Source organism: Strix uralensis, chromosome 3, assembly GCF_047716275.1.
Source record: "Strix uralensis isolate ZFMK-TIS-50842 chromosome 3, bStrUra1, whole genome shotgun sequence".
In the NCBI taxonomy this organism is placed as follows: domain Eukaryota; kingdom Metazoa; phylum Chordata; class Aves; order Strigiformes; family Strigidae; genus Strix; species Strix uralensis.
In genome coordinates this window covers 88,527,477-88,542,481 of record NC_133974.1, presented here as the reverse complement: position 1 = coordinate 88,542,481, position 15,005 = coordinate 88,527,477, and the positions used below count along the sequence as shown (strand labels likewise).

Genomic DNA, 15,005 nt, shown 5'->3' with positions numbered 1-15,005 from the left:
CGGCCCATTGGACATTTACACTATGCCTGCCAATTTTTAGTTATTAACATGAATACAATAGCACAGCACTTACTCTCCTTTACAAAATGCCTCTATTCCCTTGAGAATAACTTTTTCTTAGAAATGTTATTATCTCTTAAAGACTCTGAGGTTCATTTGAATAGTCTCAACTGTGTTAAAGTTTACATAGTAAGCTGATAACCCCAACTGTACAAATACCACTCTCTTAACTCTGTATTACACACAACATTAAAGACTTTCATTATACAAGGTCTATACTATTCAGGAAAAGCCCTGTTATAGGACCTTTGTTACTTCATCAGAACCTCTCTGTTGGGCTCTAAGACCAATTATGTCTTAGTCAAGTTTTTTGGCCCAGCTTTCTGTCCTCTGGCCACCAGACTCAGTTTACTGAACACCTGGGCTCCTTGTGCACCAGTCTTCTCAGCGATTTCCCTTTATAACAAAGGATGATGCACTGAAATAACTGATTACTCTTTGAGAACTTATAAACCCTTCCATCAAACTGAATAAGGCTGTAAAGTGATTCTTCTGATCTCCAGCATAGGTGGTGATAAACCTGTTGCCACCTATCAGCCTGGGTCCAGATAATGTCAAGCACTACAGGTAGTTTAAAAACACCGTATTTCATAAACATCCAATAATGCCCAAGGCATGCCACCTGAAATTCCAGAATCCAGATGACAGGAATGATCTGAATTTGGACAAAAATCTCAAGCTGTATATCTATATAAGAACAATAGGTAAGGAATTAGGTTTGACAACTTCGGGAGTAACAATGATCTGTTTGTCCTACAGTAAATTCCTAACAGTAGTGGTAAGGCTGTGAGATGCTGTACAGGTCAAAGGAGTTAAAAATTGTACATCATTAAGAAATAAAGAGGTTCATTAAGAAACATAATGAAACTTACGTTATATTGCTCTGCATCGAGGTTATGTTTGTGATAATACTCTACTGATACCTACTCACTGAGAGGCACCCCTGAATGTATGAAATCAAACCTATTTTGACATTGTATGGAAAAAGTGCATGTTTCCCAGAATGGAAAGGGAAACAGCCACCAGAAGGTCATGTTCTGAAATGATTTAAAAACCATAATGGATTCAATTTAAGGAGATACAGTCAGAAATACATAAAATGAAAGTAAGTTGTATGAAGGGAATACATGCATCCAATCATCAGATATGGTGAGCTCTAACAGTAGTCTTATACACAGTTAAACAGTCCAAGATGCAAAATTCTTGAAAAAGGCCCTTTGAACATACAAGAGAGTTAGAGGTCACTTACAATGTCCAGATAACTTGGTACAAAGGCATGCTTCAAAACTTCACATATCAAAAGCCTAAAAGCTCATCACAACTATGAAGTTATCATATCTATGACAGTCCCCAAGCACCCAAACAGATTTTCTCATTGAAAGAGAAATTCCATTGGAACATTTAAAATGCACAAAGAGCCTAAGAGAAAAATTAGAAAATTGGAGCTCTGTTGCAAAATGCTACAAAGCATATTTTCAGTACAAGCCTGGTCTGAATCAATGAACAAACTATAAAGTCCTTACCAAGCTTACCAGCTACACACACACAAAAACATTTACAAAAAGAAGTATTAATCATCCTGAAATTAAGGGAGTACATAATAGGCTTGGACACCAAAGATCTTTGGCTTCACCTGCTGTTACCACCTAAGGAAACTGAGAACAACGCATTCTAAAGAGAGTCCAGGCAGCTCAACATGAACACTGTATTCGACGGTGGTTGGATGCCCCAGCAAGATGGATGTCGAGCACAGCACGTTGCCTGCACACTCCAGAATTTAAAGACACCAACACATCTTAGAGGAGGAGGAAGAGAAGAAATCTGCCTTCTCCTCTGCCCACATGCTACCTTTTGGACTTGCCAGTAACCCAAAACGTCAGCGCTGACTGGCCTTCATTGTCTAAAATGAAAAGGCAGGTCAACCACTGAGCTACCACAGAAGCAGAACATCAATTTATAAAATGTTTCAGAAACAGCATAGCCCTTTCCCACATCCACATAAAAGCAAGCAAACAAGGCTGAAAAAGTATTCTACATAATCACAAGCACTCTAAAAAAAAATGTCTTGTGAAATACACCAAATTTTCAACATACTGGCTGAGCTTGTACTTATGCCTATACTAGGACAGCAGAAACGAACAGAAACCCTTAAAAGTATGGCCTTTCTAAATGAAGCTATGTCTCTGTGAGTGACAACACTGTCTTGAAGCAGAAATATATTGCCATTAGAAGATTTATTAAGCAACAAAATCATATGTGTTCATCTACGGTTTTATAATCCTAATTTATCACTCCTCCTTTTTCAATAAGTCATAGTAGAGATCCTCTGCTCCATGAAAATTCAAATCCAGTACAGGAAAATTACCTAGTGGTTTTCCATACTTATTCACAGAAAAAGGAAACACAATACAGTACTAAGATCACCTGTGTCTATGTATGGCAATTCATAGGGTTTTATTAATTGGTTTTACATATCACAAAAGGAACTCTACACATACCAAGAGATGCTGTGATATTTGTCATTTTAACTGTTCCACCTGCAAGTGCTAAGTAACATCCACATGCGCACTTAATCTACAGGAGAAGATTCTTCAGAGTTCTATCTTCTGGAAAAAATAAAATCCATCCTCAGCACAAAGAAGTGATACTATTTTGAGAAGAAAATATAAAATACTTGCTAAGAATTGAGTATCAAGCAGCTATTTAAAAATATTTCCATTGCTTTATCTTTTTGCAATGACGCTTCCTTTATTGCAACTATACATATAATTCACTAGTGTCACCACACGTGATGGGTGGGCATTGTGTCCAGAACGCAATTTTTTAACGCCAAGTGGGGAGACGTATCCACAAATTATCTACTGTCTTTCTTCAGAATTTGGACACTTACCTTGTCTAGTCAGAGACAGTCTGAAGGCTGGTAAAGCCCAGGTGTGGTAGCTGTGGTAGATTACGGTGCTGTCAGGCAGCAGGTGTGAAAACACCTTATGACATGGGAAATAATCACTCTCCTTAGAATCAGTTTGCACCCTCTTGTGTTGAGGTGAGTGAAGTTTGTGAATACTATTTTGTGTTATGAATGCAGATTTTAATGATAATTCTTAAATATGTGATTCACAGAGGCAAGAGGTTGGGTCTGTGTGTATGTGGCAGGGGTTTGGTAGTGGGGGAAGGGGCTACAGCAGTGGCCCCTGTGAGAAGCTTCTCAAAGCTCCCCCGCTGCCAAGTCAGACCTGCCTCTGGCCAAGGCCAGGCTAATTAGTGATGGTGGTTGCACCTCTGCGATATTTAAGAACGGGAACCTGAGAGGAGGAATAAGAGTTGTGAAGGAGACAACTATGCAAACATCAAGGCCATAAGGAGGGGAGAGGTGCGCCAGAGCAGAGACTCCCCTGCAGCCTGTGGTGAGAGGGCAGGCTGTGCCCCTGCAGCCCATGGGGGTCCATGGTGGAACAGATGCCCACCTGCAGCCTGTGGAGGACCCCACACCAGAGCAGGTGCACCCGAAGAAGGACAGGACTCTGCAGGAAGCCCACACTGTTGTAGTTTCGCACTGGGAGGACTGCGACACCAATGCTAGAGCAGTCTGGGAAGAGCTGCAGCCTGTGGGAAGGACTCATGTCAGAGAAAGTTCATGGAGGAAATGTCCCCCGTCAGAGGGACCCCACACTGGAACAGAGGAGGAGTGGAGGAGTCCTCCTCCTGAGGATGAAGGAGCAGCAGACTGACCACAACCCCATTCCCTGCCCCACCCTGCTGCTGGAGAGGGGGGAAGGAGGAGGTAGAGTAATTATGAGCAAAGCTGAGTCCGGGACAAAGGGAGGTGTGGGGGAAAGGTGTTTCTAAGATGTAGTTATACATCTCACTGTCCTACCCTGTTTGTTAAGTGGTGGTGGTGTTTGAATTACACTGATGTTTCTTCCCCTAATACGTCTTTTGCAGATGACCATAATGGGAGAGTCATCCATCTCTGGCTTTGCCTCGATTCCCAAGCCTTTTGCTGTTTCTTCTCCCCATTCCTAAGGGGGATGGGGTGAGCAAGCAGCTGCGTGGGGCTCAGCTGCCCTCTGGGCTCAAACCAGGACACATGGGAAATAATCATTCTCGTCTGAATCAATTTGCTCCCTCTTCTTTACCATGTCTAGAATTTGATGTTTCAGTGACAACTAAAACCCTTACACGAATCAAAGAAAAACCCACCAAAAGAGGCAGCAGCCCTACCAAAGCAAAGTTATGATCAGACAACTACGTTGACAGCGTTAACCGCACCAGCGATCGGGTTCAGGGAGGACCAGAAGCAACTTCACTCTTGCCGAGAACAGCGCCGAACGCCCCGGCCCCGACGCCCCCCGGCCCCACACCGCCCACGGGCGCGCGACGCTCCCCGGCGTCCTCCGCCACCCCGGCGGAGCCCTCCAGAAGGACCGGGCAGCGGCGGAAACAAGAGCGGCCAGCGGGAGAAGCAACCCGCCCTCACCCCGCGCCGCTCTGCCGCGGCTGTGCCCGCTCACCTCGGAGGCGCCTCTGGTACCGCTCCAGGGACTCTTCCAGGGCGGGCTCCCCGCGGGGCGCCCGCATCAGGTGGTCGCCGCCGGCTTCGGGGAAAGCAGCCGGCGCTGCCCCACGCCGCGGGGCCCCGCAACGCCGGTGGGTAACAGCGGCTCGGCCCGTTCCGCCCTCCCGCGCCCCACCACCGCCGCGGGTTCCCGGAAGAGCCGCCCCTGCCCCACCGCGGGCGGGGACCCCCTGCGGCGCCCCAGCGTCGGCCGTTGCTACCCGCCACAGCCGAGCGCGGCGGCGCGCGGGGCCCGCCCCGCCCCCAGCCGCGCGGGAGCCCCGCCAACCAGACTACCAGCCCCGGCAGGCGGCGCGCCGCGCGGTGCGCCCTGGGAGGCGGAGTCCCCGCCGGCCGCCCTGCTCGCTCGCTCGCTCCCGCTGCCGGCGGCGGCAGGAGGGTGCTCGCGGCCTCGTCTCTCCCCTTTGTTGTTGGATCGCGGCCGCACTCGCGCCTGCGCACAGCGCGGCTCCTCCGCCGCCACCGCCCCCCGCTCGGCCACGGCCGGGTGCGGCGCAGGCCCCGTGGCGGCCGCGGGGGCACAGTGGGCGGGGAGGGGGGTTTACCTCCCGCCACCGCGTGCTCCGGCCCGCGCGCGCGCAGCGGGCGCCCGGCGGCGGGAGCGGCGACAGCTATTGTCCGCCGCCGGCGCAGGCGCAAAGCGGCGCTGGCGCCGCGCGGGCCTTGGCGGCTGCGCACGGCGCGCCCCGCCCCCGCCCTCCCCCCCCCCCCCCCCGCATTGTGTGAGCTCGGGCGGCGCCTGCGCGGTGCCGTGCCCCGCTCTGCCCTGAGCCGCTATGTGCGGGGAATAACGTTGGAGCCGTTGCCAGAGGGACACCGACCGGAGCGCCCCGCCCCCGCCCCGCCGGGATGCCGGCTCAGTGAGCACCGGCGGCGGCACTAGGGACGGCCCCTCCCCGGCGCGGCGAGCCTCCTCGAAGGGGTGAGTGAGGATGCTGCCGCCCCGGCCGTGGCTCGGGCGGGAGCCGTGACGGGGAGCGGGGCCGGGGTCGCGCCGTTCGTCCGCCCCGCCGTCGGCCCGGCGCCTATTGTGTCAGGCGGCCCCCGCCCGGCGGGACCTGGCGCCGCGCGGCGGGGGCTGCGGCCGGCGGAGGGGGCGGTAGCGCGGTTGGGCACAGCCCGGTCCCCCTCCCCCGTCCCCGCTGGCTCCGGAGGCTGCTCCGCGCCCCCGCCCTCCGTTCCGTTCGCCAGCGCGGCGGGGCCGGTGGCGGGAGGACACCGACGCAGGCTGGATGCGGGCGGCGCTGCCCGATCCCGCTGCCCGCGTCCCCCGGCCCTTTTCCGTCCCTTTCCGCCCGGCCGGGGGCGCCGGCACACCCACCCAGCCACCCACCCACCCGCCCAGCCGGCCGCTGCGGCGCGGGCGCCGGGGCTGCGCTGCCTTCCCCTCCTGCAGCGGATTTCCGTGACTCGAGCGGAGGCTTCCAGAGATTTAATTTTTTTTCGGTTGCCCCTGCTTCACACGCTGCCCCGGGCTGCAGGAGGCGTGTTCCTCCAGATTTAAAAATCGGTGATTCCGTTCCTTTGAGATGGGGTGTCTCCCCCCCGTCCCCTTAAAACAATGTCTTCTGAGAAGGATGATGGAGAGTATCTGTCGGGTTTGCCTTTTCTCCTATTGCGTATTTTCGCCCAAGGAGGCTGGTCTGCTGCGTTCAAAAACGATCTCCTGAAGGCGTGATCTTTTCTTTCTTGACGCTTTTCCCGGGGAAAACCTAAAATAACGTTTTTTTGTTCCCGGTGGCGAGCAGCAGCGCCGCGGGTCCACTTTGTCTCTCCGGCGCGGAGACGAACGGGTTACTGAGCTAACAAAAACCCGATGGTGATTTTCGAGCAGCGAAGCGCGCTGCAGCAGGGGAAGCTGGCGGCGGCGGGGTGGGCGGCGCGGCCCTCCCCCGCCCAAGGCTCCTGCGTGCGCCGCCGGCTGCAGGCGGCGGGGGGGGGGGGGGGGCGTCCGCGTTCCCCCTTTCCTCCGTCCCTCCCTCCCTCTTTCCGTCCCTCCCTCCCTGCTCGGGCTAGCGGTGACAGGAGTGGGGATGGTGTGCGCGGACTACCAGCCGCTGGGGCGTTATTTTAAGCGTTTTTAAGATGAGCTGACGATTAGTCCATCCGCCCGTACGGCTGTACGGGAAAAATGAGATGTAGCGGCTGTGCGGGTGAGTTGAAGATATATCAGAATTGCGTTCTCGGGGTTACAGGCAGCATCCACTGCTCTGCGCTTTGAAGACATTATTTGCTTTCCTGTTAAAGCAAAGGTGCTCATAAAACATTTAACTACTTCGAAAGAATAAAGCCTGCTGTAGCGTTGTAATGATCATCTTTTCTCCTTTGGAATTCCATTCAAGACGTTGTGATAGTGTTCTTGGCCCTGGGTTTGCCTATGTAAAATGGTACGTGCGACAGGTCAGTTTTTGTAAACTGAACGAAGACATGATTAAATATGCTGTGATTTCCTATTACTAATTTCCTCTGGGAATTACTTTATGTCCAGATGCTGAGAAGTGTCTTACTGGAATCAAACTCTGTTAGTATGGAAGCTCCTCAACTTTAATTTTTATTTAATAGGGAAAAAAGTTAAACACAAATGCCACAAAGAATCTCCCCTCACTCTTTGATTATTTTTTTTAAACACTTTGTCACTTTCATGTAAATGTTTTGTTGTTTGCTTTTTTTTCTTTTTGTCTGAAGGAGGTCAGAAGGGCTGACTGAAGAGAATAGTGTAGCCGAGGCTACACAGAATTTTGTCAAAATGACAAGAATCTAAAAGTTATTTGTAATTGATCAGATAAAAATGTTTTCTTTAATTCTTTTAAAGGGAAACATTCTGACATAAAAGTTATTACCAAACAAACTTACTCTGTCGTGGTACTGCTTTTGTTTGTTTGTTCGTTTGGGGTTTTTTTGGGGTTTTTTTTGTGACAGGTGACTGCTTCCCATATCTAGTCTAACTGACTTTTGCAAAGAAGAATGGGTTCTTGCTCTGTTGTGCTTCATCAGCTGTAACGGACTTAGCAGGCAGAATTTTTTAACAATTCTGTTGATAACATACAAGCCAGAAAAGAGCCAAGTTCTGAAAGTGAACTGGAAAAGTCTGTGTTCACTTGTAGGTGGGAGGTGGGAAATGTCCTTGAATGACTGAAATGAAACCTGAGGTATGAATAGCTGCAGAAATTTATTCCGAAGTACCATTTCCAGTTCTTGAAAATGCAGGAAAAAGTTATTTAATGTGTATTGACACTAGTGTCTCCTTGAGTCTCCTAAAAAGACAATTTCCATGTTAGCGCTGCATTTCTTAGCTTTGCAGGCAGAATGGGGCAGAGGTAAAACAGATTGGTCTTGCTTTAGCTAGAAAGCCAAGAAAATCTATGAAATTCTGGTTTTTCTTTAGAAAATTTTGAACAGTGGAGTCGGGCATGGAAGCCATGCAGATAGCAGAATTGACTTGCAGAAATTCTCCTATCTGCTTCTAGCACTTGTGAGGTTGTCAAAAGACACAATAGCATGCACTTCCCCCTCTCTGAAGAACATGCTACATAATGTAGTAAAAATTGATATGGTTGTCCATACCAGGAGGTATGGACCAGGAGGCTGTCTGAAATTTGAGAGAAGAAAGTTCTTTGTTACTGGGGGATGGAGCTTCAAATTTGCTGGCTGGGAGCTAGCGTTAAATGTGTGTTATCTTTTCTAAGGTACACATCTTCAGTGTGCTGAGTGAGCCTGTGGGGGTCTTTCACTGTCTGTTAGGTTTATAACACTCTCACCAAATGCCAACATTCCTTCCGTTCTAATATTGATCGTTGTGCATCTACACATTTTCAATGGACTGGTCTACAGAGAGCAGCTTCCTTTAGTGCACAATGCTAATGTTTCCCTGGATCAAGAGTCCATCCAGTGCATTCAATGAGGCAGGTGTCCTGGGGAAAAATAGTATGTGATCATGTGACTTAAACTGTAACATAACGCATACAAATTAGGGTAGGAAGAGAGTACAAACTACTTGTTTAAACAACTTTGTGTATCTGTTGTACAGTTACACGTGCATAAAAAATATTGAAATAAATTGCTAGTACTTGGTTCACTCTTATAGTTTAGTTTCTCTCACTCTACCCTCAGAAAGCTGGGAGACTTTCTATTTTACAGGTGGATTTGTACTTAGAATAACCTTTTTAATTAAAATTTTGCTTGACCTTCAAAAAACCCCGTATATTTTAAATATATGCAATTTTTTTTATCGTTTAGTGTGTCAAAAGCAGCTTGTCCTAGAAGTTTCAAATAAAACCCACAAAGATGTTTTAGTAGATTGCTGACATAATTAGATTTGAGAGAGGGAGACCTGTGTTTGGGAAAGTATACAGTGCTGCGTCACTGAAGTTGAAGCATATCACGCAGGCTCTTAGATGGTAATAAGTAAGTCTGGGAGTAGGTGAATGTTAAAGAGACTGACTAGCAGTTCTCATATGTTAATGCTTCTTCATGGAGCATTCCCAGTTACTCTCTGGTTTTGGTACAGCATGGCTGTACTGCTCTGTCACAGTGGCTCTGGTACTTTTCTAAGTATATGAGAAGTTAATTGACTTGACTAACCCAGAACAGAACTATTTATTTTCTTTCTGTTTTGCTTGAAATTTTTTTTTTCCCTCCCCCCTTGCATTAGCAAATTGAATTACCTTATTGTGTGGTCAGATGAGTGCCAGAACAAGTACACAGAATGTGGACAGCAGTGTCAAGCCTTCAAGAAGGGAATACTCCCTTTTCCTGTAGCAAAGATATATTTGCTCTGCTTAGCTGTCCTATCTGGCTGTCCCCTGTGCCACTGTAGACTACTGCAGTCAGAAAGGGGATGGGTTATGTATAAATCCAAGAAAACAAAATAATAAAGATACTGGGTTTGTTCTTATTGTTAGCCTTTACTTACTCTCGATACGTAAAATGCCCACAGCCACAGACGAAATATTCAGAACATACCACTGGATGAAAAAAAATGTTTCTCTGCAAAGAAGATATGAAAAGAGGGAGGAGAGTGGTTAAGTGGTGTGGCCTTTGTACAAGGAAAAGCAGGATTTTTGTGCCAGGCTAATATTGGTGTCTTCTCTCTCACAAAATTTAAGGCTGTAAGTTTTCAAATATTTTAATAGTTTTTTCTTCCCTACTTACTAGTTTTGAAGTGTGTGATTTTTGTGAATTGTAGAAAAGTGCTATTTGGTATATGTTTAGATAAATTATTTTTATTCATTCAATACAGGTATGAGGCATCTTCTCTCTTTTTGCCCCCTGAATAGAATACTCAATAAAACATGATAGTTTCTTCCCATGAGGTCCTGACATATTTACCAACTTTTTTTCTCCTTTTCTTTTCCACCTCTTAGAAATGGTTATTGAAAAGCAGACTTTTCCTTAGGTAGGTGCTTTTTACAGCTCCAACATCATCCATTGGTGGGCCTAGTGAGCCGATTCAGGTCCAACAGCTGCAGCCCTCTTACAGTCTACCTTCTTTGGTTTGTTCTGCTGTGTTTATTGCAAGGGTTGGTGTTTTTGTAATAGGGTCCTCTGTTTACTTGTTTCCATTCTTGTGGACTAAAAAGTTCTATATTCTCATCTTTTCCATGAAACTAAGAGGGTATCTTCCTTGACAAATAGCTGAATCTTCTAAAGTCTGTGTGATGGGCTTTCCAGATCTCATCTCGTTTTGTACCTCATTCCAAATGACATTCTGGTTCTGCTCATTTTGTTTCTTTCCAGGAAGAACTGCAATTATTGAGCTTTTCAGAGCAATAATAACTGAAGTGGTGGTACTCCGTGGCATTTCCAAGATGTTTCTTTGTGCACAGGGTATTTTGTTAGTCTTCAGCTGTGGTATTGCATGAAGAACTTGTAATCAATCCATTAGCTAACCATTATGGTCTGAAAGTAGCAATACACTGAATGCATTAAATCAGATGTACTTATGACTTTTTCCTCAAAATTACATGCTTAAATAATTTTGTTGATGATCTTTCTCTTGAATTGCAAATATTTGGCCATCTAAATACACATTCTATTCTGTGCTCAAAACCAAAGCCTTTTCAATTATCTCTCATTTGTCTTCTCATTGTGGATTACATTTCAAGATTAGAAAGAAAAATGCAGGAAGTTGGAATGTCATGATATCTTTTCTGTTTTCTCATGAACATGCGTTTTTCTTGCTTTCATTAATCCCACCTTCTTCCCCTCCCCCTCTGACTTAACTGATTATTTAGACCTGTGGAACTGTAACATTGCAAGAACCTTGATGTCTGGAATTAGTCTACTTAATTTTATAATTTAAATTACTAAATAGAAGACGCTTAGAAAGTAATGTTGTAGTTTTACTTAACTTTTTTCTTTTTTCCCTTTGGAATTTTCCTAAGAATGTAAATGGACACATAGATGGACCTTTGGTATGACTCAAACCCAGTGTCTTTTCTCCAGGAACAGCTATAACCTGGTGCCAAGGGAGAGATGAGAAAGGTGCAAGCATATAGGTATTTTCTGCTAAGGCATTGCTAGACTCCATGTATTTTCTGCTTGGAACTTTTGAGTCAGGTGTAGTTTCTATTAAATCACAGAATCATCTGGGTTGGAAAAGACCTTGAAGATCATCTACTCCAACCATTGACCTAACAGTGACCATTCTCAACTACACCATATCCTCAGCGCTATGTCGACCCTACTCTTAAACACCTCCAGGGATGGGGACTCCACCACCTCCCTGGACAGCCCATTCCAACGCCTAACAACCTGTTCTGTAAAGAAATGCTTCCTAATATCCAGTCTAAACCTTCCTGGTGCAACTTGAGGCCATTCCCTCTTGTCCTATCGCTTATTACTTCGTTAAAGAGAAACATCCCCAGCTCTCTGCAACCTCCTTTCAGGCAGTTGTAGAGGGCGATGAGGTCTCCCCTCAGCCTCCTCTTCTCCAGACTAAACAACCCCAGTTCCCTCAGCCGCTCCTTGTACGACCTGTGCTCCAGACCCTTCACCAGCTTCGTTGCCCTTCTCTGGACAAGCTCGAGTAATTCAATGTCCTTTTTGTAGTGAGGGGCCCAAAACTGAACACAGTAATTGAGGTGTGGCCTCACCAGTACCAAGTATAGGGGTAAGATCACTTCCCTGTCCTTGCTGGACACGCTATTTCTGATACAGGCCAGGATGCCATTGGCTTTCTTGGCCACCTGGGCACACTGCTGGCTCCTGTTCAGCCGGCTGTCAATCAACACCCCCAGGTCCCTCTCTGACTGGCAGCTCTCCAGCCACTCTTCCCCAAGCCTGTAGCGCTGCTGGGGGTTGTTGTGGCCCAAGTGCAGCACCTGGCATTTGGCCTTATTGAAACTCCTACAGTTGGCCTTAGCCCATCGCTCCAGCCTGTCCAGATCTCTCTGCAGAGCCTCCCTACCCTCGAGCAGATCAACACTCCCACCCAACTTGGTGTCATCTACAAACTTACTGAGGGTGCACTCGATCCCCTCGTCTAGATCATCAATAAAGATGTTAAACAGGAGTGGCCCCAAAACTGAGCCCTGGGGGACACCACTCGTGATCGGCCACCAACTGGATTTAACTCCGTTCACCACAACTCTTTGGGCCCGGCCATCCAGCCAGTTTTTTACCCAGCAAAGCGTGTGCCCATCCAAGCCACGAGCAGCCAGTTTTGCCATGAGAATGCTGTGGGAAACGGTGTCAAAGGCCTTACTAAAGTCAAGGTAGACAACATCCACAGCCTTTCCCTCATCCAATAAGCAGGTCGCCCTGTCGTAGAAGGAGATCAGGTTTGTCAAGCAGGACCTGCCTTTCATAAACCCATGCTGACTGGGCCTGATCATCTGGTTGTCCCGCATGTGTTGTATGATGGATCTGCATTTCTTCAGCTATGTCTTGAAAAGACAATTCAATAAAAATGGCCTTTTGTATTTTTCAGACCTTCATTTCTTATACGTGTTCAGCTGTATACCAGCATAATTTAATAATGAAAATCTTGATTTCCTACATATTTTTGTTATTACAAAAAAGCCACCCTGGTCTTGTGAGGTTACACTTCTGCTTATCCGCATCCCCTTTCTTTAAATCTTCTTTTTATTGTACTTTGTTTCCAAAGGGGATAGTCATGTAATACGAGGGCTAGACCCTTCCTGTAAGAACTGCCTGTTGAGATGACTCACAAGTCAAAAACACAGCTTGAATTTTAGCTTTAAGTTGACTGTGAAACTGGCCATTACAAATCTTTTTTGAATTGTAAGCAGAAATTATTCAGGAAGCCATTGAGGAACCACTGAGAACCCAGAACTTCTTTTTGTTTAGCTTTTGAATTAGCAGAGAGTTTTGAAGTATGATCTCAACTGGCTGATATAAGAACTACTACAATATTTTCATGTTACAGATGATATTGTCCTCTGTGCTCATTTTGTGTTTTACTATTAGTTCTTACTGATAAACATAATGAAAGGTCTTGTTCAAAAACTATTTTTCTTCTAAATGCTGCTCAGTCATCACGCTCTAATAGTCCTTTAAACATCAGGCTAATTATTTTATTGGGCCGTATTGGAGATAATTGGGTACTGCCTTTATTTTGGTGAAGTCTACACTAACTTGAATCTGTAGTAACCTTAGTGAAATTAATTAGTTCTAAGTCTGTCATAATTCATGCCTGCTTGTTAAACTAAGTGTTCTTAGTTTTAAATATTACCATTTGGATCACAAATTCTGTAGGATATTTTTAATTAATCAAATCTTAATTCATCAGCTTCTAAATACACTTTGTGATCTCTTTTTAGACCCATTGCAGTCCTAATATATTGCGCGGAATCTTTAATATAACTTTTTCTTGCTGAGTACTCTTTTGAGAGGTGTAACCGCATGCCAAGTATCAGTCATACAGGAATATCTGATGTAGCATATCAAAAAGAGGCGCAAAATTATAAAAGTCTGAAATGCCAGTTGAAGAATGGAAGTTTATGGATCTGTCGAAAACAGATTCCTAATTTAGAGAATTGTGTCCACTTGTTTTATGGAGAGCTGCAGAGAGGCTCCTGATGAACATGCTATTTTTTTTTTTTACTTTTTTTCTTCCTCTTCTGTAGATGGTACTGCATGGCTTTGTTCTCTTCAGTTTTCTTCCTAGTTGGAGAACGATAAGAAAGATAATGTTGCTGGGACAGAACTGGATTAGTTCTTTAGTGAATTAGTGAAAAGGAGTAGCTGGATATAGTCAGTAGGTGTATTGCAAAAAATATTTAAATAATAAAAAAAACCCCACACACAAAAAAACACCAAACAAAACAAAACCCAAAAATAAGCAATGGAAAAATATATTCACACAAGAAAAGCCAGTCAGAATTAAGCTTGGGCATACCTTGAGTCAATCACTTGAAAGTCCGGAGATGTTACAAACTCTTTTTTTGTTTTGTTTTGTTTTAAAGTTTGTCAATAACAATATTTGAAACAAGGTAGCTATTGCTGAAAATGTATTGTTTCCATTAATCATAGTTTGTCAAATGGGATTTATTTTGTGCTGAATCTTCGTACCCTGTTTTTGTTGGCTCTTTTTCTCATTCATAATTTTATTTTGGACTTCCTTGAGCATGGGTGAGTTGTCTGTCTGCCCCAGGTCATGGTGAAGTCAGAGAATCTTCAGGTACTGCAGATGACTTCTATGTATGGCAGGATCTGTTTTTACACAACATTGCAAGGCCCAGTATAAAGCTATTGCATTAATTTCTTTAGCTTGCTATAAGAACTTTATTGCTTGGCATTACCCAATAGTGTCTTTTTCAGTTTTATTAGAATAATTATTTCTTTCTTTGGTATTTGTAACTTCTAAATCACATGTATATGCAATATGCAAGCTTTCCTTAAACAAATACACCTCCTTGCTTTTTCCATTTTTGTGGCCTGATTGCATTTTCTTTAGCATACCTTATTGGCAGCTTCAGCTGTCAAAGTTAAACATGTTCAGTTGTTGCATTGCTGAAACTGCAAATAGCAACGGTCAACTTCCCCCTTTAGGGCAGACTGATACTTCAGAATCTGTTTTTCATTGATCTTTTGCAGGATTAAGATTGCAAGTGGATCTTTTCAGAATGCTGCCTGGTTACTTGCTTTGAGGAGGTCAGTGTTTGTAACAGAATGAAGAACTAAATTATCCAACAACTTCAGTTCCTGATGTGTGAATCATGTTTCAGTACCCACACACAGTAGAAATGTTTTAAAGTTTTTATTCGTCCTGCCTTGAGCTCTAGTTTGTTAGGAAGGAAGAAGGTTTTTTCTGCTAGAGCTTCTGACATTGCTTTCACATTCTCTAATTCTATTTACCTGGTTTTTTACAATAATCATTGTCAGTTGGTCCAGTTAATATTATTGG

General features: G+C 45.4%; 2 protein-coding genes across 9 annotated transcripts in view; one reads left to right on the top strand and one right to left on the bottom strand.

Annotated features, from left to right (window-relative positions):
* Positions 1 to 4,924, bottom strand: part of SDCCAG8 (SHH signaling and ciliogenesis regulator SDCCAG8) — a 121,079-nt gene extending 116,155 nt beyond the window's left edge. Inside the window, exon 1 of one of the 4 annotated variants that reach the window (XM_074863242.1) lies at positions 4,572 to 4,924. In XM_074863242.1, coding sequence (XP_074719343.1) covers positions 4,572 to 4,638 — 67 coding nt within the window. In that variant the 5' untranslated portion in view covers positions 4,639 to 4,924. The remainder of the gene's footprint in view (positions 1 to 4,571) is intronic. The other 3 variants (XM_074863246.1, XM_074863241.1, XM_074863243.1) reach the window with 3 other exon arrangements.
* A 453-nt stretch (positions 4,925 to 5,377) lies between these two features.
* CEP170 (centrosomal protein 170) overlaps positions 5,378 to 15,005 on the top strand; it is a 106,137-nt gene continuing 96,509 nt past the window's right edge. For all 5 annotated transcript variants that reach the window (XM_074863240.1, XM_074863239.1, XM_074863237.1 and 2 more), the window contains exon 1: positions 5,378 to 5,558. The gene's annotated coding sequence lies outside the window, so the exon portion shown is untranslated. The remainder of the gene's footprint in view (positions 5,559 to 15,005) is intronic.